We start from the raw sequence: 27,422 nt of genomic DNA, 5'->3' as shown, positions 1-27,422 counted from the left end.
GAGGCTACGGATTTTGGATTAGTGTAATAGTCACAGTTTTGTAGTTGCTGGATAAGTCATTTTCTACTGAGCGTCCTTTGAACATAATTTAGCTTTCAGACACAAAGTCATCAAGGCTAGAAATCAAATTTTTGAATAATAAAACTCAAATTGACAATAGATGAATCATAATGATTAAAGCTAAAGTTTTTGAATGATAACATTTGAAATGATAGACTGGAGGTTGCAACTAAATTGTTCGTAGGCAGTTATGCTGACTATTGTGCAAAGGCAATGCAATTGTGGATGTTCAAATATAGTAATTCAAATCTTAAAGTAATTAATCAGAAATAATACAAAATGATTGTGTCTTTGAAGTAACTCAGTTACTAACTGGTCTAATTGAGTATGGGTCTAAAAAGCTGCATTGTGAAGGACAGGAGCTTATATTCCAGAAGTCAGGGTAGTTTTCTATGTTTTGGTTTTGGTTTTTTTTTTTCTTTAAATGATTTAAATGATAAGCATTGAAACAAAATTCTGCCTTTTTACTGCTGTGCTTGGAAGACAGCATATGCTGGAGTAACTTTAGTCAGGTTAGTGTTTTTATTCCATCTTTTAGGCTGTTGCTTGCCTGAGATTTCTGGAAAGAGTACAAGAAATAACTTGCTACTCAAATAGTTGATTAAAATGTATTTTACCAGAAAACTGGCCCTAAGGTTATGGAAATAGTTTATTCTGGTGAAGATGCTTTTTAACATTGTGTCCTGTGTGTTGTGCAGCAGACATCTAAAGGAATTTCTTCCCTGTTTTTCTTAGTCTTTTTTTGGATAATTTGCTGAACAGCTGTCTTTGATACAAGGGTTTGTATTCATTCAGAGTAGCACAGTACCAATATTGGCTCCTTAGTATGCAGTGCAGTGACTTCTTTCAGTTTACAGGAGTTCAGAAAACTTTGTGATTCTCTAGGGACTCTAATCTAGGAATCAAGCTGTGAAGCAGAGATGGAAAATGCAGGCAGGGTGTGCTGTGACATGGAACAGGCCAATTACGGTCCTTACTGAGATGTTGTGGGCACACAGAAGCCTCAGACAAGGGCACAGGCCCAGTTCAGTGCTCAGATATAACAAATATGTTTGTTCCAATCAGTGCTCAAGTATATCAAATCTGTTTGCTCCAAGGAAGTCAGGTGTGTCACTGGCTTCCAAATTGCTTTTCCCAGAAAAGTCAGGGGAGGTAGAATTTGAGAAGCCATGTGGCATGTGAACCTGCTCCGTGTGGTTTTTTAGGTGACGTTACAGTTTTTAATCTGACCACCACTGGTGTCTCAGTGTCAGCCTTATATGATGCCTGAAGGGAGCAAACACACGTCTGCTTTATGTGGTTCATGGTGACAGGAATGGATTACCACATTAACTCATGGCAGTACGGAGCCTCAAGTGCTTGTCAACACAAATTTTATCTTGCATTGATAAGCAGCTCAGATAACCTTTCTTTTGTGCCTTGACAATGCTTAACTCCTCCACGTGTCCCTGCCAACTCCTTCAGCAATTTTGAGGCTGTATCATTTGACTCACTGCCCTCCCATCCTAGCACTCTCCATTCCTGATTTCCCAGTCCAGTCCCATTTCCCAGTCTGTTTTGCCCATTTCTGCACTGTTGGCTCCTGGTATCTCGCTCTTAATCTCAATGTTGCCTTGTCTGTGTTCTAAACCTGTTAGCTTTTCTCCATACTGTGTTCTTGCTGCTGTGTTAACCCTGTGGAGGCTTAGTGCTGTTAGCTGCACCTGGCAACAAACCAGACAAGGCTTCACCTAGGCAGAGTTATCTTTAGGGCTGGCAAGCTTACAGGATTTTATAGCAGAAACCAAATTGTAAGTTTGTAAATAATATATAAAACAATTCTGTAGAATTGCCTTGTTCTTTGTATAAAGTTCCTTCTCCCACCCAGACTTTGAAGAAAGTGTGCTCAGAGGCATATGAAATTCAATAAAACGGCTTAAAGAAGTGTTGCAGGTTTACTTCTGTTTATTAATACTGAAGTCCTCATTTGTATGGATAACCCTTTCTGTCCTGAGTAACTGCACTGACACCAATTCATCCTTGTTAATTGAAACTGCTTGTAAGACTGTCTGGGCCCTATAGGTGCACCTTGAAGTCTATGTTGACATGGTTTTACTACTAATTCTAGGTGTCACTTAGGCTCAGATGTTATACTCTAAGATAAATAAAAAAAAATGAAGCATTGCTTCTGTGGATTGCATAGGAAGAAAAGCTCTGAAACACAAGATCTTATTTTCTGTGTAATTAAGTTCTATAAAATTAAGTTGGACTTCAGGTTTATTGGAAGAACATGCCTTTAATTTAATGAAAATAATGCCCAGCAAAGAAAAACCTTTCAGCAATGCAGTAGCTCAGATTGTATTGTTGACTAAGTCTTATCTTAAGACTGTTTGTTGGATTTTTTGTTCCAAAATGCACTAAATAGGGCTCCAATATTTGCTTGATTTCCTCCTTTTATTTTTTCCGATTTATGTAAGTCTTGGTTGTCTTTCCAATTTCTCTCAAGTGAGCAAGCTCTTGTAACATTTAATTCTCTCCTAGAAATTAAATCCTGGCTTCATCTTCAAGAAAATGCTGCTGTTTATATTCTCCCTCAGAAAAGAAAGGTTAAGCTCTCTTTAACACTTTCGGAGGTAGAGACTTTTAAGTGCTTTGATTGTGATCACAAAGGCTGTCTCCTCATGCTTCAGAGATAATAAGTGGACCTGCTCCTGGTGTCAGCAGAAAATTACATTTGTCATTTACAGGCAGTCACAAAGCTCTGGGTGATTATATATTTTTGGAACACCTGAAGGGCAAGCATTTGCTGAATGGAGCTTGTGATTGCTCTTGAACAGGAAACAAAGGAAACTTCAGCCCATCATAAGGAGCAGTTGAATTATGAACTGCTGCTTTCTTCCAAACTGTTAATTCCTGTATTGTTAAGTTGCCAGATGCCAACTGTGAATTACAAGTTTACTGCAGAAAATGGGACATGCTTGCAGACTTACAGGTTGTGTTTTTTGGTTTTGTGGTGTTTTTTGTTTTTTTTTTTTCTGGCACTAACTTTATGAAGTTCACCTTGGTATTCTGCTAGGGACTAATATTGCTCAAGGTGCATGTGGTGTGCTTCTGGACTACTTCTGAAATTTAGACACTGTGTAGGTGACTGGCAATGAGTTTGTTTAGTGGAAGCAGAAAGCTGGGAAAATAAAAAATATTCTGACTTTAGTCAGTTATAGTAGTTGGAAGGCACCCTTAATTTTCCTGGGAGATTATCAATGCATGACTAAAGCAGAAACAAGCCTTAGAGTATTTATGCAAATGCTTATAGAAATTGCATAAAGATGGAGAAAAACTGTTTTAATACTACAGTTTCAGGTGTGATCAGAACAGTCACAGGGGGTGAGAGACAGTTATTTCAGGCAGGACGAGGAGGCAAACATAAGTATTAATCAAGCTTTACATGTGGGTTTGATTCAGCTTGATTGTATAGAAATAATATTCAACTCCAATGCTGATTATCAAAATCATAACACATCATAATTTTTAATGAACTGTTACAAAAGAAAATTTTAAATTATGAAACTGGGAGACAGTAGATATAGAGTGCCTATAGTAGCAAGAGCCAATATTATTTATATATTATATATATATAATAATGAGATACATCAGCATGAAGAGGTTTACATGAGATAGCTTGCTGTCTGTAGTCTCATACTGCTTTTTGGAAGCAGAAAGAATCACATATGGATGCCAACAAGGAAAATAAGTGCACAACTCGATGATCTCCCATTAAGTTACGAAGTGTAAAGTCACCAGCCTTTTATTAGCACCCAAAAGAGAAGTCAGGAAATGGAAGCAGTGGTTCAAGTAGAGTACTTGGTGATGCCAGTAAAACTATGAGTGATTTTGGCTTGCTGTTTGCCAAAGCCAGTTCATAAGGGAAATCCCAGGCCAAACATTGCATCTTGTTTCTCCAGACAAAAGTGTAGATCATTAGACTTCTCTTTAGCTTCAGAGTACCATTTATTTTGTCAGAGCCATTTAACCTGAAAGTCAAAATGTTTGTGACATGAGTTCTTCCCTCTTCTTTTATAGTCCTGTGTTATCACAGCCTTGCTGTTGTGTGCTCTGGAAATGTGAGATGGACATTGTTCCCATTTTCTTTAAGAATCTTTATGGTGTTCTGTTTTTACTGCATTCTGTCTGATACAGTGGTACCTCTGCATTGCAGTTGATTTATTTCAACATTCCTTACCATAACAGAAAAATAATCCTGGATGCTGATATTTTGATTACTGCTTTTTACATCAGTGCATGTTTACTGCAGCCTCTGTCTATGAATTAATGAGATAAGGGGCGTAAGAAAAGCCTTCAGTTGCTTTTACTTGCTGCAAGTTATGTTAGACTGATGGTAATTTAAGTGTCTAAAAATAGAAGTTTTCCAGAGGTGGTAATCACTAAACAGCAGCTCTCATTTGGAAGGTCAGTGCCTGATGCTGATTTCTGAGTGATATTTTAGCAACCATCAGTGGCAGCTTGACATTTATCACTTTAACAATTAAAGACATCTCAGCGAGTAAACCGCTGCCAAATCTACTAATGTTTCATTCACCTACTGCAAGATAAGGAGAAGAGGTTGATGACAGATCTAATCCTCTGAGACATGTTTAATTATAAAAAAAAAGTCATCACTGTGAACACACTTTATTTCTCAATTTTCAGAGGGATCAGCCTTGACTTTCTAGAAAGTAACCAATTGCATGGGTATACCTTTTTGGGGGAATTAAAATTAAACCTAGAGATTTGTTAGAAACAGGAAGAAATAATGGGTTCAATATGTTAGCAAGACATCCAGAGTTATGTCAAGGAAAACAAGCAAGACCAAGGGAACTGCAGGCCAAGCAGCCCCATCTCTGTGGCCAGCATGATCATGGAACAGATCCTCCTGGAAACTATGCTAAGGCAGATGGAAAAGGTGAAGGTGGTTGGTGGCTACTGATGTGACTTCACCAAGGGGAAATCATGTCTGAAAAATGTGGTGGCCTTTTATGATGGGGTGACAGCATCAGTGGACAAGGGAAGAGCAACTGGCATCATCTGCCTGGACTTTTAGCGCAGCATTTGACACTGTCCTTCATGACATCCTGGTCTCTAAATTAGAAAGATTAGGGATTCAGTAGAATCACTTGGTGGATAAGGACTTGGCTGGCTGGTTGGACATGGAGCTCTTGGAGCAAGTCCAGAGGAGGGCCACAAAGATGATGGGAGTGGTGGAGAACCTCTTAAGAGGACAGCCTAAGACAGTTGGGGTTGTTCAGCCTGGAGAAGAGAAGCCTTCAGGGAAATCTTATGGTGGCTTTCCAGTACTTGAAAGGGACTGCAGGAAAGCTGAGGAGGGACTTTTTACAAGGGCTTGTAGTGATAGGATGAAAAGGAACAGTTTCAAACTGGAAGAAAGGAGATATAGGTTAGACATTAGGAAGAAATTCTTTTAATTTGAGGGTGGTGAGACTGGCACAGGTTGGCCAGGAAAGCTGTGGCTGCCCCATCCCTGGCAGTGTCCAAGGCCAGGTTCATGGGGCTTTGAGAAACCTGGGCTGGGCATGAGTGCCCCTGCCCATGCAGGGGAATTGCAACAAACTGGATGAGCTTTAAGGTCCCTTCTGACCCAAACCATTCTGTGATTCTAAGGATAGTTATGCTGCTTCTTCAGAAATTGGTTGATTCATAATAGCTGATCCCAGACAACAAAATTCTGTGCCTTCTGTGCCAAGCCCCAGAAGAACTGCTTCAGGTAGGTAGCTTCACCCAATCCATCTCTTGGTGTTTCTCTTGCCTGTTTTCAAGTTTCTAAATTGAGAACAAAGTGAATGAACACATGAAAACATGCTTTTGAAATCAGAGCTTCCTTTCTGTAGTGTGAAGTCCTACTGAGTAGAACTTCGGGCCAAGGAAAAGCAGCACCTTGATCTTTGAGGTGTTGCTGGCTGCTTTAGGTTTTTCAATGAACACACCAGAGGTTTAAGTTCCAGTACTGCAGCAGGGAGGAGCTGCTGGCTAGGCTGCTCTGTGAAGTCTTTTGATGCTGGAACCTTGTGCCTGTTCCCCATCTGGCAGAACCTCTTGACAATCTGCAGACCCTGCTCTCAGAAGGAGCTTACCTGAGGTCTCAGTGTGTGCAGGATCTACAGATTCGGTTTGTTGTTGCTCCCATCTGCATCTGAATATTTGGACAGTGTTGCCAAAGATCTGCTGAGTATTTGAAGTGTGAGCAGATCTGTAGAGTTTAGTGAGTGAATGCCTGTTAAAAGATTAGGTTTTTAGTAATTTAAAAGCATGCAAATCCAAGCAGACTAGGCAAAATGAATACTCCACTGTGGGTGTGCTTTGGATGTACAATTCATGTGACTGATGCCAGTCTGACTCTTGTGTCACAAATTATTGCAGTGGAAAACTTGCTGCTGGGAAACTTGGAAGCTGAGGCAACAGGGTACTGGAAACAGGCAAGTTTGGTGCTTGTAAATATGGTCATTTGCTTTGGGAAATCTGGCTCCAGTTGTAATCCAATCTGCATGTTTCCAGTTTTATAGGAGAGAGGTAATCCATTTAGCCAGTGACAGTATAGTGTGTGATATATGAACTCATCTGAAACAATTTGAATGTAAATACCAACAGCAACTGCTCATGGCCTGATAAAGAATTAGCTTTGACTGCAGCAAACAAATCATTTTGAGTTGTAAACACTGAGTCACTTGAATCTTCTCATGAGCAGGAAGGCTTAATTTGAACCGAATGCATTATTTAACACCGGGAACTTGCACAACAATTGTAAACAGTGGTGTATGCTAAGCATTACCTCCTGCATCTTTTGGAGCAGTATGTGGAGGTGTTCATTAACAAACAGCATACAGTAATAGGGACTCTAAATTTTGAGCTCATCTTCAACTGGAAGTAGTAGAGCAGATTTAAATTTCTGCCTGAGCTGTGGCAGCTTCAAAAGTCTTGAAAAAGATGCAACAGGAACAATTGTTTCTATAAACTCTGTAGTTCCTGGAGAGAGCAGCCTGAAAAGTTCTGAAGTTTGCATCCATGAAATGGGAGGCTCTTGTTTACTGCTTCAAAAGAAATTTGCCAGTATTAAGGGACGAAGATCCACATCCAAAACACCTGAATGCTTTTATCTAGCTAAAAAGGCAACTTTTAAACTTGTGTTTTCCCCTCCTTTTCTATACTAGTTCCTTTTGTGTGTTCTTTTTGAAAATGTACACTTTAGTATTGGTCAGTGACCAAGTGTACTGGAAGGGAGACTGTCAGGGGATTCCTGGCAAACAGCTACAGGCTGCAATTTGATGAGTGCAATTTTTGAGTACCCAGGGCATGCTTGAAGTTCGGTTTTCCTCTGAAACATCACACTTTTATACAAAAGGCTTAAGATAAAGGCATTATAAATTAATGAAGTGAGTTTATAAATGTATCCATGTTTAGCTTTTTGCCACTCTGGACTGTGGAGTATTTTTTGTTTGGTTGGTGTTGGTTGGTTTGTTTGTTTTATTTTTACAAGCTTAGCCAATGTCAAGGGAATAACAGAACAGGTGCCAAAGAGACTCTGCAGATGTGAGTGTTAAAGGGCAAACTGTAAAATTTGCCCTTTACCAAGGGCAAACTGTAAAATGAGCAATGAAGTCTTTTCATCAGACAGACATTTGGGAGGCAGACTCCAGTAGGAGCCTGGGCTGAAGCAGTAGGAGCTCTTATACATGAGAAGGACTCAAGTCTCTCAAAGGCTTCAAGAGTGGAAGGTACCTCCTAATGCTGCTGAATTATAGCTGATTTACAGTATTATTATGCCCCTGTGAGTAGGGAGGCAGCTTGGTACCTGTCTGTTTTCCATAACTGTCAGCAAAACTGAAAAATGTAGATCAAAGGTTTCAGCACAGACCTGGGGCTGCTGAAGTGCTGCCTGCAGTCTGCACACACAGGAGTATATGCACTCTGTGCAGGCTACTACTTGGAGCAGTCTTCTTGGCACAAACTAAGGATGGCTTGATTACCTCTACCTTCAGTGAGAGGTGCCAGGAGGCCTATAAGGAATTTCATAGTGACCAGACACTTACTGAATTGTTCAGAAATAGTAATTGAAATGCAAGCTGCTGCCAGCCACAGCTTTTGCTGTCCTACTTGTTTGGCTGTGTAACACTTCATGGGGTTTTTTGAGGCTGAGACAGAGAGACATATTTTAATCTGTGAATAAAAGCACAGATTTCTTCATTTGTTGTATATGAATAATCAGTAACTTCAGGGGACAACTTCACAGGAGTGGTGAAGGTGTTTTTGACATCTCTACCCCACCAAAATGTAGGAGATTACCAATGGGTTACTTGTTTTTAAAGTTGTATCCTAAAGCATGTAGTGAAGTGAAATTTTCATGTATTCAAGACACAGATGTGAGTAAGCTGTAAGCTACCATTGCTTCCTCAATATCTGTCAACCAAGAATTGTAGAAACTATATGAGGATGATGTTTTGTACATTTGTGATGCTGTATTTTTTTATAAAAAAGTAGTGTTATAAAAGCTACATACAGCTTTTAAAGATTTGTACTCCACATTTAAAAGCAATAAATTAATCTCACTACAGCCATACTGTTCAAGCTGACATTCATGTATTGATGTTTATCAACACTGATTCTGTAACAGCCATGGTTAGAAAACAGTTTATTTCACAACTGAACACATTCTAAATATGTTCCTCAAAAGTTGTACATGAGCAGACAGTACTTCACAGCATGTGCTTGTGGTACATGACCATCAAGTTAATATACTCAGGCTCTTTGTGTGTGTGTGCCCCTATACTGAATCTTCTCATTGAAGCTGTTAAATACCTGTTAAGATATAAAATTCTTAAACCAAGGTATTTTGAGGAGGAAAATAGAAAAAATACCTTATAGACATTGCATGACACTTACTTTACTACTGTGCACTTCCCCCCCAAACCACCCCTAGAAATTTGACATGGTTGAAAAACACTGGCAGTAAAAAGGAAAGCCTTTAAGCTTGAAATGAAGAGAGCTCTTGGCTTTAGTGAATTTAAGATCAAGCCTTGGGACAGGAAAAGTCTGGAATTGTGAAACATTTTTATCTGACTGCAATACTTTTCAGTCAGGTTCTTCAGATATTGCACATGTGAGGGTTTAATGTTGAATACCAGGTTTACTTCTTGGAGGATATTTGACATTATGCAGGATTTTGCTTTAGCAGAGCAACACAGAAATGCACTGAAATCACAGTACAAACACAAAGTCTACTTAGCATAACACAGCAATTGCGTATACAGACGAATTGCAAGATAAACATGATTCTTATTATTGTGTCTTATATGTTCACCACCACAGTGCTTGGCATCCCCAGTTACTTGGGGATAATCTAAAGCCAGCTCAAGCCTTTCTCTCCTCAATCTTCTTTTTTTAATTGGTCAGGTGTGGTACTGGGTTGGGTTGAACCACATGTGCACTCACGTGTTCTGGTCTGGCTGACTCAGGAAGACATTCACACCCTTTTGCTTAAGTTTGGACTTAACTGTTTGATAACAAACATTCACACAACCACTTGATGCACACCACTGATACAGCTGTTTATCTAAAATACTGCCCTCTGGTCCCTTTAGTATTAAGTTCAGCTTTCTTTGCAACCACTAGTGATTACTGGATGTTGGCTGATTTGAATGGGAAAGTGTCTGGGTAATAGAATCACAGAATGGTTTGTGTTGGAAGGGACCTTAAAGCTCATTCAGTTTGTTGCAACCCCTCTGCATGGGCAAGGACACTCATGCCCAGCCCAGGTTGCCCGAGCCTCATCCAACCTGGCCTTGGACACTGCCAGGGATGTGGCAGCCACAGATTCCCCGGGCAACCTGTGCCAGGGTCTTGCAACCCTCAAATTAAAGAATTTCTTCCTAATGTCTAACCTAATTCTCTTCTCTTCCAGTTTGAAACCATTTCCCCTTGTTCTCTCTCTATACACCCATGTAAAAAGCCCTACCCCAAGTGTTTACTTCAGTAAGCAGCCTGGCAGGCTTCCAGAAGTGAAACATGAATGCCACAGGTCAGTTACAGCTGAAACAATGTTTTTCATGCTGTTGGCTCCTTTCAGATGATGTCTGCAAATGCATTGCCACACATGAGGTGTGGCTGTGCTTTCTGACTGATGTGTCTTCAAATCCTTTTTTCTCTCCCCAGCAGAAACGTCAGTGATGCCTAAAGTTATTGTGATATTTTTGGTGGGGAATTTATGGAATTAGGTTTGCTTTCCTGTGGTGTGAACATCTAATCCCAAAGTAGGAGAGCATTGTCCAGTACTGCCATTCCAGCAACAGTCACCATGAAATGCTTAGGAATAATCACCTGCTGGTGTGTGCAGTGAACTGATGAGACTTGAGGCCACGGAAATGGTCTTGGAATTCCTCTGTGAACAGCCATTGAAGCTGGAGTCCCTCTGCACTGCTCTTTTCTTACGGCTGGCCTGGGTGTTGTCTCCATCGTTGGTGTCCATCACCACAGTCATGTTGGAGTCCATTCTGGACACGGTGTAGAGGCTGCTCTGCTGGGTGGGGTGAAACCTGGCTGCCTTCAGCTCCAGCTCATCACAGCTGGACACCTCCACCAAGGGGCACCACCGGAAAGCTCTCTTGAAGCCAGCTCGGAACCTGGGAGGAAGGATGTTTAGTGAGGAACCAAACTTGTGAGGGTCTTCACCTGGAAACATAGACTGTGCTGACAGGACTCTGGCTCAGCTCATTGCTTGCCCCTAATCCTGTCTGTAGGGAAGTCAGCATTTGCTGGAGTAAAATCTGAGAATGGTGATAAAGGCAGTGGTAACAGCTCATTTCTGCTTCTGGATTTCCATCTACTTTCACTGCATTTTAACAACAGAATTTTCCTGGTATTTAATTTCCCCTCCTTTGCCCATACCTAAGCAAATGACCACCATCTTTCATAGCACTCTTTTCACAGAAATATGAGATGTGATGCATCTGTTTAGGTCCTGGTCCTACAAGCTAAAATTAAAAACATGACTTCATTCTACAGATCAGTAGTCTCAGGTAAATATCTGTGAAATCTCACCAAATCTAGCAGGTGCAGTGCCTTTTAAGTTCAGAGCATAATTCTTTGCTGTCAAACAGTACTGTAGTTTACTATTGAGTGTTGAGGATATAATAATTTGTTTTATTAGTCTTTTACAAGCCTTAGAGCTCAGGAGAAACCTAATGGGAAGGTATGAAATACACAGTAAATTACATTTTATATTATATCCTTCCAGCACTGCAAAACAAAACTCTTTCTAGAATTAGTGAGCATACAGATTGCACTGTATAGCACTTGTGGCTGTCTTTGCCTGTTTGTTTTCAGGTTTTGCAAGGCCCAAAATAGTAAATTCCTGTCAATTTAAATTTTGCTCTGGAATTTTGAGTAGACAAGTGTTTACTGGAACATGCATTTGTTTTTGTGGGATTCAAGTAGTTTTTTATTTTCCTTCTCACAAACTGAAAACCATTCAAGTGAAAATTCTTTTGCCTTTCATCCCACTGAAACCATTTATATTCTTACTGAAGTTTTGCATCCCAAGTATTTCAGAACCAGCTCTTACCTTTTATTGAGGCAGCAGTAGATGATAGGATTGTACATTGTAGAGCTCATGGCAAGCCAGAAGCTGGCCAGATAGATTTGCTGAATATATTTCCACCTATTTAATTGCTGATAGATCCCAGTAACTATGAAGTAAATGTGGTAGGGCAGCCAGCAGATGGCAAATGTCAGAACCACCACAATCATCATTTTCACCACCTGAAAGAAAGACAGAACAATTCTATTTTACAATACACATGAGCATTTTTTATTTAGATTAGTATTTCTACATCTGTTAATAAATTTTATTGCAGTTGCTTACTAAGATTAGTCAAAGCAAAGATGAATATTCCTTTGTGGAGTTTTCCTTTTAATCTGGCATCCCTATATTTCTGATAAGTTGTTTTTTTTTTTTTTTTTCTTTTTTTTTTTTTCTTTTTCTTTCTCTTGGGGTCCTCCGTTTCATAAGGCAAGTAACATGAAAAATCTTCTCTAACTTTGTTTGTAGTGAGAATTTCAAGAAATGTATTTTCTTGGTTACAGCATGTTTTATTTGACACCTCATTTTAGCCTTTACTTACCCTGGTGTCTTTTATGTTCTGGTCTACAATTATAATCCTTGTTCCTAGTTATTATATGGGATTTGAATAAACAATGGGTTGTAGGCAATCAGCCTAAAAATTTCTTATTGCTGCCTTTTTCTGGAAATCCATGGTTAAGTATGAAATCATCATGAAAGCAGCAATTTCTGAAGCAAATAGTTAAACTAGACCAGAAATGATAGTTTTAGATGGCCAGTAGGGTTGATTTAATTTTGTGAGAGAAAAAGCCACTGGAATGACAAGCAGTGAAACACATTATGTTATTGCTAATTCAGGTTTGCAAATGTATTTTTTCATAAATAGCAAAAACTGCCTAAAAATCTGAAGTATCTTTTTCCTCTCAGATAAGGCTATATCAGTCTGAGTTTCACTGAAGTGAGTGGCAATGTACTGATAAATGCATTTGTAGAGGGAGACATGCAATGGAGTATCCTTATTAACATGTGGAGTTAGTTTGTTTTTTTTTTTCCCCTGGAGTAAAATGTGCTAATTTTTCAGCAAAAAGGAATGCTTAAGAAAACTCAAAGCTGAGTTGTCATTATTTTGAGTATTTATATACTGAAATTCAATCTGAGGGGATCAACTACAAGTGAGATGATTGCAAGTCTGTGTAGCATGAAATCCTTTCAAAGACAGGGCAGTTAGAGTTGGATATGAAGTCAGCCATAGAAGTTATGAATCCAAAAGCACTAACCTGCCTTTGTTTCATCAGTTAAGAATGTGTTGACAGAAAGGGAGGAAAAGAAGGGAAAGAGGAAGCTGCAAAAACAGGAGATTATTCCCTTTCCTCTTCCAGAGATGGGCATGCACAGCAGGCAAGACCATAACCTACAGTAGATGGTGTGGTTCATGGCCACCCCCTTGCTCTTTCCAGTGTTAAGTTTCGTTTCTTGATGATATAAAAAACTATGAGCAGAAACTACCTTTTCAGGGTCTATAAACCCAGGGCACCTGGGTTTTACTTGGTTTAAATCGTGAGGACTGACTGCCAGTAAACTGTGAAGTCCAGTTAGACACAGGGAAAATATGGGTCAAACAGGTCAAGTATGAACAAATATGATCAGGCAAAAGCCTGATTGTCTCTTCCCTGTGGACTGTGAAGTTTCACTAAAAAAACTCATGCCATTTTGCAGGTTAAGCTGCATAGTAAGAAAGAACTTCAATGGGTTTGTTAGTTTTTTTTCCCTCTTTTTTTTTTTTCTTTTTTCTTTGGAGTAATTAGACCTGTGGCTTTGACAGCACAAAGTTCTTTCTTCTTAATGTGCCTGCTCTCCTTAATTTTTTTGAGGTACTACTATTTTTCAACTGATGCAATCTTTTGTGTGTTTCATAGAAATCGTTAATAATTGCTCTTGTGCATTAGGAAGCCTTTCTGAAGCAAGCAAGCCAGAAAATTACTGAATTCAGTTGTGCTTAATGGCTAACTCTGTTACTGCCGCCAGTTCACCATGGAGCTTTCCAAAATGTGTAATTGCAGTGAATATCACCAGCCTGTGTCCCAGTGGCACTATTTTCCTTTGGTGATCTGTTCAATCTCCATTTGTTTATTGTGGGCAGCATGGCCAGAGGGAAGAAGTTTTGTTAGAATGAGTTCTACTGGGCCTCTCAGTTGTGCAACCTTTAGGCAAGTCTTGAGTCTGGATTTGGAATATGATGGAAAATCAAAGTATTTCATCAACCTGTTCTGCTGATACTGTTTTACTACTGCCTAGAGCAAAGAAAAACTATGTATCCATAAAATGTTAATATAGGCACTTTGTAGTCTTGCCTGCTCCTTTAAATTCTTTTTGAATAAGGAGTATTCTTTCATTAATGAATGATATGTAACAAGAAAAAAATGTATTTAAAAGAACAAAGCAGACACAAGCTCATTGGCATTGAAGTCTGCAGGTTTGCTTTGGTTCTGAAACTTTTTAAGCAGTGAAAGTGAAAAGAATCCAACAGATTCTGCTACATTTAAGCAGCAAGCATGGGGCTTTGTCCTCTTGTTTTTATTTTGCATGAAGAATAGCTGGAAAAGTTGGTTTGATTCAGGTGTATCCCTGAGAACAGCTATGGGAAGGTCAGGAATAAAATCTGCTTGTCAGAGAGACCCACTTGGTGCTGGGCAGCTGTAGCAGCTCCCTTTGGGAGGCAGTCATTTGCCATCGCTGCCTAAGGCTTGGCTAGGGAATCATTTCCTTTTCAATTTGCTCTGCAGCTCCCACCTCCCTTTCTAATTCATCTTTGATATTACTTCTTCCACAAGTCTGGGAATTTGGCTTCTGATTTCATTTCATATTTTTGTTTACTCTCTCGTGGATATTACTTCTCCATGTGAGTACAACTTAAACAGAGTTCACAGATAATCTCTGCGAGTTGTAATGTGTTTCTCCTTGTGCTCTGAGCTGTTCTGGAAGAAGAAAAATAGCAAACTAACAGCACTCAGCTCTGAAAAACTAGCATAACACTTCTCCCCATGTGTTAAGATGCAATCAGTGAATCCACTTCCCAGTCCTGGGGACATATATGGCACTTGAACACTAAGAGAAGGGAGCACCTTTATGACTTTTCCTTCTCCACAGTGCTTAGCTGGAATAAACTATCTGTCTTTTTCAAGAAAAGTAAGATTTAAAGCCATTAAAGTACAAGGATAGGACTGTTCTCTGAGATACCAAGTGCTGTGGGCTTCATATTTTTTTTTTCTCTTTTTTTGCGCTTTTATCCCACGGAAAGGATAGGTTCTTAATAGCTGAAGAAGGTGCACATTTAGAAGGAGAGGAATTGGGATCTTGGAAGTCTTTCAGTCAGGGAAGGTACAGTGTTTGGCAAGTAATTGTATTCTGACATACACTTGCCATCCATTTTTTCTCAGTTTGAAATAAACTACTTTTCATTTTAGTTTGCATAGTCCCTGGCTGTAGATAGATTTCACAATCGGTTTATTTAAGCTGTAAAGTTGGAAATGATATTCTGTTCTAGTATGAAGTAGCTTTGATTCAGATTGCTGTCTTAAAAATGCTAAAATGTGGAGTCCCCCTAAATAAAAGAAATTCTAATTTTTTTCATGAATGATCTTAACTACTGCCATTTTAAAAAATGATACTTTTCTAGTGGTGCATGGAAAATAGCTTTGACAGTGATTTTAAGATTCTCTCAACATGTCAAGAAATATGTATTCTACTGAAGAAAGGGGGTAAGTCTGTTGCTCTGGCTTTTTTTCCTTGAGGAGTCATTATTATGCAAGCATCTGACTGGGGAGGAAAAGTTGCTGAAAGTCTTATGTTACTTTATATTAAAAAAATATTTTAGTTTCTCACTAAAGATTGTTAGACTAAGTTTAGCTGATGTCTAACGTATACTAATGTCTGCTGCTCAAACTAGAAGTTCTTTTCTGTAACCCAGATGACATATACAGGTAGGTGGCCTTGATCTTAGTATAGAGTAGCATAAAAAGTTTGTTCTTTAGGAAATGACTCTGAGTAACTGTTGTGTGACCTACATAACTAAACATGGTTATCTGCCTGAGATCTGGTGCTGAAAAAAAGTGGAAAAGCTGAGATAGTGCTTTTGCATGTCAAATTCACAAACCTCACTTATTTTACAATAGTTTCCTTGTGTAGACATGACTTGGAATAAGTGGTGGTGCTTCCAAGCAGGGATGAGATTTGTTGGGGGGGGGAAAACAAATGAATCATCTCTTTCTTTGTTTTCAAACTCGGAGCAGCTGGTTCTTAAGTTTGCTTTCTGCCATAATTCTGCATTTGTTTTGGGACCTTTAGACCTTGCCAGTGCTTTAAGATATGCTAGAATTTTCCATCTAAGATTTGTCGCATGTGATTTTTAAATTATTTCTCTGGGAAACTAGCCCTTATATTAAACATTCAATAAACAAGTAAGGCTATGCTGAATTTCACAGGAGTCCTTAAACATGGTCTGCTTTATGTGGGCTTCTATCAGTGAAGACTTCCCTCTTGAGCCTAAAATTAGGTGGGAACTTTTGGTTATCTTAAAACCAGGAGCCCAGGCTCTTACTTTCACATGGAAATCCTCAGGTCTTTTGGATTGTTTTATTACCATCTTATTCACTTAGGATGAAATAAGCAATTTATATAATTAGAAAGCATTTTAACATTTCCTATATTTCTCTATAATTTTGGCACAAGAGCATCATAAGAAAGCATGCAGACTAGTTAATACCTAGTGTGAAAAAGCTCTTTTCTCTTCTGTTGATGTGAATAAAATAGTGTTGCCTGAAGATGAAATGAATTATTCCTGGTCTGCATTTGTTTAAAATGCATGGCAAAATTCTGTTCAGACAAAACCCCACATATAGAAAGCTATTCTTTTATTGCCATCATTATGCATTTGTGATGGTAGCAACATCTTTTCTTCCAAAGGCTACAGCAGAAGTCTTCATTACCATCTAGGAAAAAAGCAGAATATAGCAATGTCCCCCACTCCTATTTAAACCTAAACATAGTTGAAAGGAAACTATTAATATCAGGGATGCCTGAGGCATGTTTTGCTTTGGATGCACTTAGTTGTTTTTTGTTGTTACACAAATGATTGTCTGAGGCTCCGAATTTATGAGGAAAAGACTTGTAACACATGTACAAAACATTTGGGAACTGTTTGGTCTTTAGAAAAGTGGTATATGCTCTAGTCAATTATTTTTGACAGAAAGTACCAGCAAATTTGTTGTCCTGGCAGCATCTGCTCTTTTTGCTTTTGTACAGAAATTGTAAAATTGCTGCAAGTATTAACATAGCCACATTATTTGGCCATAATGGTCAACACTGATCATTACTTCATGAGTTTGATACTCCTGTGGAACAAGGTATGAGCTGAACTGTGCCAGGGTGGTTGAAACTTTTTCCTAGGAAAACTGCCTCAAAGCCTGTGGAAATCCAGGAGAGACTTTCTAGGCACCCCAGAAAAGGAGTAATGACCTAAAGGTGCTTTGAATGGGTTGATTACAATCTTGCAGTAACTTCTAAAGCATGAAGTACTTGAGCTAAGGGATTACAGGTGGTAGGGGAAAGAATCAATAGGCAGAACAGAGACTAGTCAGGCTTCCTGAACTTTTTACCACACAGCTGCTGGGCAAAAGCTCAACAGACACAAAACTGATGCTAAAATAAATTAGTTGAATTCCCTAGAGGGACACAGTGGGGAAGAGAAAGCTCTCTCTTTCCTGGGCTATCCATATGATTGCATTTTAGTATGTGTAATGGGCTAACTATGTCTGCACCTTAGGTGAGAGATGTTCTGAGACAACAAAAGACCTTCAGAGTTTTACAGGGTTTCTTTGAAGGCTGGGGAAATAATTTGCTCAGGACTTAAAGAACATCCTTTGCCCTGAGCATAGGATATGAAGGTTATCTGTCTGGAGGGTCAGGTCCCAAACCTGGGGAGAACTACACGGGGGAAAGGAGAGCTGTCTTTAAAAAACCCAAAAACAGTTCCATGCTCTTAAATATGGAGGTCATCATCTCCATGCTTACCATTTAAATTTTGAAAAAGAGACAGATGTGCTTTCTGTTTTGTTTTTCTGATAAATACCTTCCCTTTGTTATGCATTATGGGGTATGTATAGTTCAGCTGAGCAGTGCATTTAAAAACACAACAAGTTCACTGTCATTGGACTGGTTTGCTGAAATTTTTGGTCTGTTTTGATCCAGTATTACTTCCATTCTTAAAAATGTGAGGAATTGCTAAGCGGAAATTTTTGTCCTGGGACTGTGACTAGACTTGGTATTTCACAATAATTTTCTGCTACAAGTGATAAGAACTACAGAAATACAGGTGAGAAACATCACAGAAATTCTAAGTGCTCGATTCTGAGCCTACTCACTGACCATGCAGAACCAATTTCAGTAGCTGTTGACTCCATGTACTTGGTAATAGAAAGGCTTTAACAGAGCCTTTGAAAATTTAAGAAAAAAGAAGTTTTCTCAGTACAAGTCCTGCTGCTTGGTACTGCTGGACAAAAAGTCACTCTGTGTTTAGGGAGGGGGTCATACTTTGTCACTAATGTGTTGGCTGTGCAATAATACTTTTTCAGAATTTAAATGGTAAACATAAAGATGATCTCCACATTTGAATACATGAAACTGTTTTGGGTTTTTTTTAAGACAGCCCTCCTTTCCCCTGTGTAGTTTTCCCTGAGTTTGGGACTTGACCCTCCAGACAAATAACTTTCATATCCAATGTTCAGGGCAAAGGATGTTCTTTAAGTCCTGAGCAAATTCTTTCCCCAGCCTTCAAAGAAACCTGTAAACCTCTAAAGGTCTTTTGTTGTCCCAGAATAATGTCAATAATAATGCCCAAATCAGCTTTTCCTGTCAATATTCATTGTATTCTTGCTGAGAATTTTGATAACTATGGGAGCATATTACTGATCTAAATATGAAAAGGTATCTCCCTCCCCTAGTATTTTCACCAGACAGACTTGTGAAACTCTAATCAGGTTTTTCATTGAAGTAGATCTCTCATTCCTATTATTATTAGTGTTTTGAAGGAATATACTGTGAGACCTTGCAACACAATTGCAGATGATGTTACCAGGATTCACTTGGTGATGTTTAAAGGAACAGTACCTTTCTCTTAGCTTTGAGCTGCTCGTGGTACTTGTTGGACGTGTCACCTGGTATTTCTCCTCCCCAGAGGGTAATTCCCACTATGGAATAAGTGATGCCCATGACAAGCAGTGGGAAACAGTAGACCAGGACAATCACAATGACATGATACCTGCAATGAAAAAGCATTAAGCTGATAAGTGCTTTCAGAGGGGCCATACTGATGGAATGGGCTTACCTAAGGGCAAGCTAGGCATTTGGGGTTCTAGTCTGGACCATAAAAGAAAGAGGAAAATATGTCTTTAAATAATGTATTTATACAAAGGCCTTGCTAAGTGTCCTGTGTTATCTGAGGTGCTTCATATGTCAGATGACATATGAACATGGTCATCTCTGCTATGTAAGCACTGGGAAAAAAAAGCTAATTTCCTTTGCCTCCTGTTAGTTCCTGGCTAAATGCCATCTTCAGGTAAAATCCCAGTGAAGGATCAGTGAAGAATCCATATCTGTCACCAAGAGTGGCCTTATTGCCCTAAAGAGAAATACCTGTTTGTTTTTCCTAAAGGTATAAAATTTACACATGTCTAGGGCCTCTTTCACTTGCCAGATAGAGAGCAAAAGATGATAGAGTTCACCTTAAAAGCTAATGAAGGCATGAAAAGGCAGAGAGTTTCTATGGATAGGTAACCACTTACTTTTAATTTTGCCAGAGGGAAAAATAAGGTATATTAAATTTGACTGTTACTCTAGACTTTCAGACATTGGAGCCAGTTACAGGCTTTGCAGTTTTCTTAGTTGGTCTGATAGTGTAACAGAATGAGTTAGGAAAATACAACCCTCTCATCAATGGATCTAGAGAAAAAAATACTGATTAGGACAAGCAGAGCCTGGAAATACTTATTTTCCTAGTTAGAGTGAAAAGGAAGCTTGCTCTAAATTGCATGTTCTGTCTGTTTCTGACCATCTCTGTCTATATAGAAGTGGCCATCTTAATTGAAGCAATGATGGTAAACATGCAACAAGGGATGGAGGACACTCATAGAAGTGAAAGAGAATGTGTTGTACTAATCACTTAAAGTGCTCTTAGTAGCTTAGAAAACTTGCTTTACATTTCTCAGTGTTCAGAGCTGTTAATCTGCATGTAGAGCATCTGCAGGATACTCTACAGCTTTAGCCAAACCCACTGCAAATGTACACACCACCATGCCCAAGTTTAAAAGAACAAAAGCTTACGTAAAATGCTGGTTTGGACCACCTGGCCATGCTACATAGCAAAGAGTTCTCCCAGGCATCACCTTGGTGATGGAGTAAAGGCACTGGGGAAAGGCCAACAGGAAAGCCAAAATCCATATGCTCCCAATGACCACCTTGGTAGCAGTTGCAGAGAGCCTGGGTTTCAAGGGATCAATAATGGCCATGTATCTGTAAAAGAAAGCAAAAACCTCTGCATAAGAAACCTCAGAGATAGCACCAGCTAAAGCTCAGGGTTTGGAGGTGGATAGAAGGAGAGATGTTTATCTTCCTGGAGTTCTTATGATATTGTCCTCTTTGGGTGATTCAGTCTTGTGAAGCCAGTGCTGGAAGAGAAAGAAGGTTCACTGATGTTGTTGTTCAGCAATGTTGTATTTTATGTACTGCATATCACATACTTCATGTGCTTGTCACATTTTTCTTAGTATGACTACTGCTTCAGTTTGAGCTAACCCCTGGATTAACACCTTTCCCACCACTTTCCCTGATTACAATATTTATTTCACTTAACAATGACCAAATAATGACTTGCAAAACCATTGATCATATTAATTAAATAGGAATGCTATGAAAAATTTCTTCCTTATCAAGGATTTCAAGTCTTTTATTTTGCATTCTTTTACTGCTCTTACATATTTTTTCTCATAGAGTAACTAATTCCCCTCTCCTTTATCTGCTTTTTGTTTTTTCATCTAAAATGATACTTTTGATATCTCATATAACTTAATAAATAGCTTTAATCAAGTTCTGGGTGTCCTGTCCTGAGAGAATAGCAAGCTTAAGAAAATATCAGTTGGATTGCTGCATTCTACCCCCTGGTTCCCTTCTCCAAAGACTAATTGCAATTTGGTAGTGCAGATAAGTTTGTAGTCATGAGTCCTGTCTTTCAAATTGAGCTAGCTTGAGTGTGGGCTGCCAGATAGTGTCCACAATGTTCCATGATCTTTTACTGGTTGTAGCTGATAACCCATAAACAAATAATAATTTTTAACTGCTTGTGGGACTCTTAAGGCATCTCCTCCTAGCCTGGAATAATTCCTTTCAACTGCTGGTTTTCTTATTGACATTGTTTTGTGTGCTACTGTCAGATTTCTGTTACATTCCCATTATTCATATTCCCAGCAGATACCAGCAGTAATTCTCTTTGGCTGAGAGAAAATTCTGTTGTTTTATCTCCCTGTCTGGTGACTGCCCTTTAAAGATGTGGATTGTTTGTGTGTAATGACTCATGCAGCTGTACTGGTGGAAATTGTAGCTATTGGCTGTCTGAATGAGGTAAGTCAAAGGCCAAGGATCAGATGTAAAGCAGTCTACTTGTCTTTCTTGGTGAAATTTGAGTGATAAAACAGCAGCCAGTTTTATTCAGCAGTCAGAGATAGTCTTAGAATAAAGCCCACAGCCATCTTTCCTAAAGAGAAAGCCATAGAATCACAGAATGGTTTGGGTTGGAAGGGACCTTAAAGCTTACCCAGTTCCAACCCCCTGCATGGGCAGGGACACCTCCCAGTAGATTAGGTAGCTCTAAGTCTTGTTCAACCTGGCCTTGAACATTTCCACAACTTTCCTGGGCAGCTTATGCCAGTGTCTCTCCACCCTCACACTGAAGAATTTTTTCCCAATGTATAACCTAAATCTACTCTCTTTCAGCTTGAAACTGTTATCCCTTGTCCTAATGCTACACGTCCTCACAAAAAGTCCTTTTCCAGCTTTCCTGTAGCCCCTTCAGGTTCTGGAAGGCTGCTATAGGATCTCCCAGGACCTTTCTATTATCTGGGGTGAAGAACCTCAACTCCTGGATTCACAGGGGAGGTGCTCCAGCCCTTTAAACATCTTTGTGGCCCTCCTCTGGACTTGCATGCATACCACTCCCCCAAGAAACAATGGAGATGTAGGTAAGTAGTAAGTGCTTTAGTAGTTAGAGGATTTAGGGCAACAGTTAAATATTCAGGTTTCATCATACAATGAATGCCTCTAGAATCTCACAGTTCATTCCATCGTCTTTATTCTGCTGGATTTTTTTTTTTATTGGTAGGATTTTTTCAAAGCAACCTATTAAATCAGGGCAGGGAATTGTAGTAATTTCCCTACCTAAGTTTCTTAATAACCAGTTGATTCCAAATACCCCATTTCAAAGCCAGCTGTGCATTCACAAAGGCAATGAGTGCACTCCCCTGCCTGCTGCTGCCAAGCCACTTACAGGCAAGCATGAACATTTTCTCTCAGCCTCTTTTTTCCTCAAGTCCCAATCTCCTGTTACAATCTGGGGCTGACTTGATGACTTTTTTCCCCGTTTGAGTTTATAAACATGCTGTAAACAGCTGAAACAAATCACTTACGATGATGAAGGGGTTTCAACTGTGCCTCCAGATGGGAATTTGCAGGATCCAATTTTGAACATAATTTTAAAAGCATCTTACACATTTTTGCTACAATTTTCCCAATACTGTGTTAAAGAGGGAAATTTTTCCTGCCTGTGTTAGTCACTGGCAAAACAAGAAGTTTTTTGTTTTACAAAAAGACAAATTAGCATTATATTTTTTTTAAATCTTTTCAACTCTCAGGGCCGTAATACACAAAGTTCAGAAGCTTCTACAATCCTCAAGAAAACCAGATCTATTCTGACCCCAGCGGGTAAGAAAACAGTCTTGAAGGAAGAGTGCTGCAGCAAGCACACCATGATGACAGGAATTCTCTTTAACATTGGACTTAATTATATTGTTCTTCTATTGCAATACCTTTGATTTAACTGAAAAATGGGCTGGGATTTTTGCAGAGTACAGAGCTGGGCTAAGTAGGTAACATCTGGCAGAATCTCATCTTTAGAAAGCATTGGGTCAAATCCATACTTTTTCCATTTCCTGAAAATTTATTTATAAAAAAGCTATATAAAAGCTACAGAAGAAGGAATGAATGAGTGAGTGAGTAAATGAATGAATGAAGCAGTATAGTGTAAAATCTTTGTTGCTCCTAATACTTGAGCTGTCTTGGTTAAAGCTGCCAGAGGCATCTCAGTCAGTTGGAAAAGCAGAAGGCAGAGGGAAAAGACCATCAGGAAGTGTTAATAAATGCAAATAAATTTGAGTGTGTGTTCATACAGCAGCCTGGGGGACTTTCATCCTCAGCTTCCTGCTATAGGAACTGCCTCCTCCACAGAAGCCTGTGTCAGGTCTGTGATTTCACAGTGCTCACAACTTGAGCAACACGACCTGCAGAATCAGCTGTGAAACATGTGCTGCCTGTGACCCCTGCTCAGTGAAGTCTAGAAACACACTGACTCATTCATACTCTGTGAACATTTGTAAAACAACCAGTGGAGCACATTAAGAATACTTCTGGTGAGCTGCAATCCATGATCTCTCGTCAGTAGTTCAGGATATGAACAATTTCTACTGGAAAATCATCAGATATTCAGGTACGATCCCATCATTTCAGTCCCCTTAGTAGCTTTGTCCTAATTTGCAGCTTTTTAAAAAAAAATTAAAATTAACATGAATGTGTGAGGCTGAGTTTACTGGGTCAAAACAAATGCAGAGTGTGCTATTTGAAGCACTGGCTGCACTTTCACATAAGGCAAATGGGAACCAAAATTTTTAAAAAGGTCCAACCATCAGATCTGTGCCCTGGAATAAGGCAATCTCTACACCCAGGAACATTCCCTGTGATTCATGTTGACCCTCATCTTTCCTCTTGGCTCTGCAGAAGTGTTCTCTGAGGAAGCCAGGAAAGGGTTAAAGATACTGAACACATCAGGTGTGATTTGGTATAAAAGGAATAGCAGAGTGAAGAGGGAAAGGGGAATAGGCTGCTCTTCTGTTTGTTTTATATGATGCTCCTTGGTACTGCATGGAGCTGACCACAACACAGCTGTGGCATCGTTCACTGTGCTCCCCCTGAGGGAAGATTTTGATTTATCTTCGGGCTTGGAAGATGTGGTGCTGTGGAAATTGTGATTTCTTTGGGGAATTTTCAGAAACAAGAAATAGATCAGAGGGAGTACTGGCAGTAATTGACTGACTTCTGAGCACCAGCGTCTCACATAGCTAAATCAAGGAAAAAAACATTTCCAGTGTATTTGTGCCTGATTGCAATAGATTTATCCCTGACTGTTGCATTTCAGTCAGCGTGGAGCAGAACAATTCTTTACTCACTCTGGAAACACAAACCCATCAGTTCCCAAGGAGCTGCATTCACCTTCTTTTCCGGTTCCCAAGCATAAATTTAGGAACTTTCAGTGTACAGAGTACTACATTTTTGTGGATGTTTCTGTCAGAAAAATAAAAAACCTTATGCAGAGCATCCTAATAACTGTTCAGCTGATGATGTGATCAGCTGCAGAAATAACAGCTCAATCTTCATCACTAACTGAAAATAGACAGGATTTGTGGTTTTACACTATCTCCTCTGTTGTTAAAGGGAGGTAGCAGTTGGGAACAAGTTACATCAGTGGCAGAATTGTGCTGGTTTCCTCCTGCCTTCACCCATCCCCAGAGAACAGAGGAAGAAGAGTTGCTGAGAATCTTATTTTCTTGTTAATTTTTAGCTTCATCAAACATTAGCGTATCTGGCTGAGAATGCCACCTAAAATTTGCAATTAGTTGAGCCAACAGAAAAGCATTACTATTGAAGTGTCCACAGCACAGACAGAAGGTACAGCAGTATGTTTCCAAATCTTTGCACCTGCAGATGGGAAATAACATTTCAGAAGATGGTTTAAAATCTTAACTACCATCACCAGAAAGTGCTGCAGCTCTGCCAAGTCAGTGCAGGCAAGATGCATAACATCACTTGGATATGTAGAAAGGAGTTTTGCTAGTGATTTCAGTGCATTGTTAAAATGATTAAAAGATCTGAAGTATAAAGTGATCTGCTTTTCTGTATGAAAATTCAGGAGTTTATTTACTTTCTGAAGCATAGGTTGTGTCTCTGGTACAGCAAGTGTGAAGGTGATCATAAAGAAAGGAACATTTCTTTGGGGAGACTCACAGCACTTTCTGAGAAAGATGGTCCATCAAAGCATCTCTGCTGGTGATCTGATAACTACATCTCCCCTTTACTCTGTGGAGACTGCAGCTGCCCAATGCCATTATTGCCAAGAGCACAGAGGTAAAGTTTTTCCCTCTCCTGTTTTCTTTTACAGTCACAAAGGCTTTTTTTTTTTTTTTCTGAAAAAAAAAAAAAAAACCCAAAACCTTTTTACCAGATCTCTGGATATACACAGATGGAAATGGAAATGTCAATAGTCTCTTTAGTTAAAATCAGGGGGAGCCAAGCAGCTCAGGGCTGTCTGTGAGAAGAGCTATTAAAAACAGAGCCTGAAGTGATTTCTGAGGAGGCAGCAAATGCCCCTGCCAGCTGCAGCAATACAAAGAGGAGGGAAATTTGAAATCCTTCACAAACAATCTCTGCCAGTCCTTAGCAGTATGAATTAGATAATAATTCTCACAGGTGGGGAAGCACAGCCCTGAGTTACGGCTGCTGCTAAAGAATTGGTATCAAAAGCTGGAGCAGAGAGAACAGGTGAAGTCAAAAGAGAGAGAAAGTGCTTGCTGCAAAAGAAAGCAAGAGAGTAAAACCAAGGGAAGGCTGAAGGAGAAAGACTAAAGACAGGATCAAAAACACCATGCTGGGGAGGGATCTTAAATCAGTGCAGAGCAGCACAATCAATGAACTATTGAGAGCGCTGCCTCCCATCACTTAGTGATTGTTATCTCTGTATTTTTATTTCAGCAGAGTGAATGATTTCAGTCTCACCCTTCAGCTTCTCTTTCCTCACCTGTCCACAGCTATTGCTGTCATGGAGTAGATGCTGGCGAAGACAGCTGTGATGGGGAAGAAGTTGTGGAAGCGGCAGTAAGCCTCTCCGAAGTACCACTCGCTGTGCAGCGCGTAGATGAAGTTGATGAGGGTGTTGAAAGCAGCCATGGAGGCATCTGAGAAGGCCAAGTTCACCAGGAAGTAGTTGGTCACCGTCCTCATGCGCTTGTGAGCCAGGATAATCCAGATGACAATGAGGTTTCCAAAAACGGCCACCGCCACCACGCTGCCGTAAGCCAGGGACCACAGGGCAATGCGCCAAGAGGGCTGCACAAACTGGTTGGAGAAGTTGGCTGCTGAGGATGCTACTGGGGGAGAAGCATTTCCAACTGGTGCTTCCAGCACCTCTCCCCAGGGACTGCCCGCTGCAGCAAGGCTCATGTTCCACCTGCTGCTCATGCTGATGTTCCAGGTGGCTGTGGGTACAGAAGTCATCTTGGAGGTTCCTCTCTTCCAAGGATGATGCTCCTCTCCCAGTTCCCACTCCCAGCCCTCCAAAATCCCCGCTAACAGGTAAGAAAAGGAAAGAAAGTAAGGGGGGGGGTTGGGAAAAAGGAAGCAAGGCAGCACAGCAGGTGGTGGGAAGGAGAGCTCTGTCAGAAAAAAAGCTTTGGCTGTGGTGTTCCAACTGCTAGAAATGCTGCACCAGCTGAGTCAGGAGAGCTGCCTCTGGATAGAAACATATCCCATTCCTCCTCTGCACAGCCACCTCTTGCTTTTGGTTTTGCAGAAGGAGCTGGGGACTGGCAGCTGAGGCACATTTTATAGGCTTGGGAGTGCCCAGCGTCAGGAAGGGAGTGGAGCAATGAGCTCTGGTGGCTGGTGAGGTAACACCTCTTTCTCTCTGCTCCCCCTCCTCCCCTTTGATTTCATTCATTGCCAGCAGCAGGAACTTTCAGGAGCTGTGGAGAGCTCCACGGAGAAAATGAATGCTCCTCTCCTTTTTGTACAGAGATTTGCTTTCTGTTGCCTTTATTTAAGTTTCACTGTTGTGCCTCCTTTTAAAGTAGTATTTCTACCCTGGTTTTGTTGGGCTAATTAACAGGCTTAGTCAAATGTCCCAGGACTGAGATTGTTTTTTATTAAAGCTGTTTCCAGTTAAATTTATGCATTTATTCCGGGTGAATTCAGATCTGCTTTTTTTCTGCTTTCTTTTATTTCGTGCACGCTTTCCTTTTAATCATTCTGCTAACTACAGATTTAGAGTAGTGGCCTCTTTCAGATAAAGAAATACATCTAACTACTCACTCATTTCACTTTTCAATGTGTTATATGTAATTGACATCAAGAAACATTTATAAAATAAAAATGTGACTTTTTCTTACAACACTGACTTTGGTGTCTATACAGCCATTTGCATGTTCAGCAGACACTGATCTTTGTTGAAACATTATGCAGCCCTAAACACAAAGGTCCATAAACATAGGCAAAATGGCAGGGGTTTATTTTCGTTGTGTCTCTGGAGAAAATATTTTTCTCTCTCTTTTTTTACTTGCATTTATTCCACTCTTAGTACCCTTGTTATTTTGAGCAAACAATATTTTTATAAGTG

General features: G+C 39.8%; 1 protein-coding gene across 2 annotated transcripts; it reads right to left on the bottom strand.

Annotated features, from left to right (window-relative positions):
- Positions 1 to 10,408: 10,408 nt before the first annotated feature.
- Positions 10,409 to 26,631, bottom strand: TACR3 (tachykinin receptor 3). 2 transcript variants are annotated; one of them, XM_030449961.1, is made up of 6 exons: positions 26,538 to 26,631; positions 25,830 to 26,286; positions 20,039 to 20,227; positions 18,827 to 18,977; positions 11,666 to 11,862; positions 10,409 to 10,724 (listed from the first exon to the last, which is right to left on the bottom strand). In XM_030449961.1, the coding sequence occupies exons 1-6, from the start codon at positions 26,629 to 26,631 to the stop codon at positions 10,409 to 10,411; spliced, it is 1,404 nt and encodes a 467-aa protein (XP_030305821.1). The 2 variants fall into 2 exon arrangements, with proteins under 2 accessions (XP_030305821.1, XP_030305822.1); XM_030449962.1 differs by having other exon boundaries at positions 25,830 to 26,606.
- Positions 26,632 to 27,422: the final 791 nt, after the last annotated feature.

Source organism: Calypte anna, chromosome 4A (genome assembly GCF_003957555.1).
Source record: "Calypte anna isolate BGI_N300 chromosome 4A, bCalAnn1_v1.p, whole genome shotgun sequence".
Lineage (NCBI taxonomy): Eukaryota > Metazoa > Chordata > Aves > Apodiformes > Trochilidae > Calypte > Calypte anna.
The sequence above is the reverse complement of the archived record's forward strand: the minus strand, read 5'-3'. Positions and strand labels throughout refer to the sequence as shown.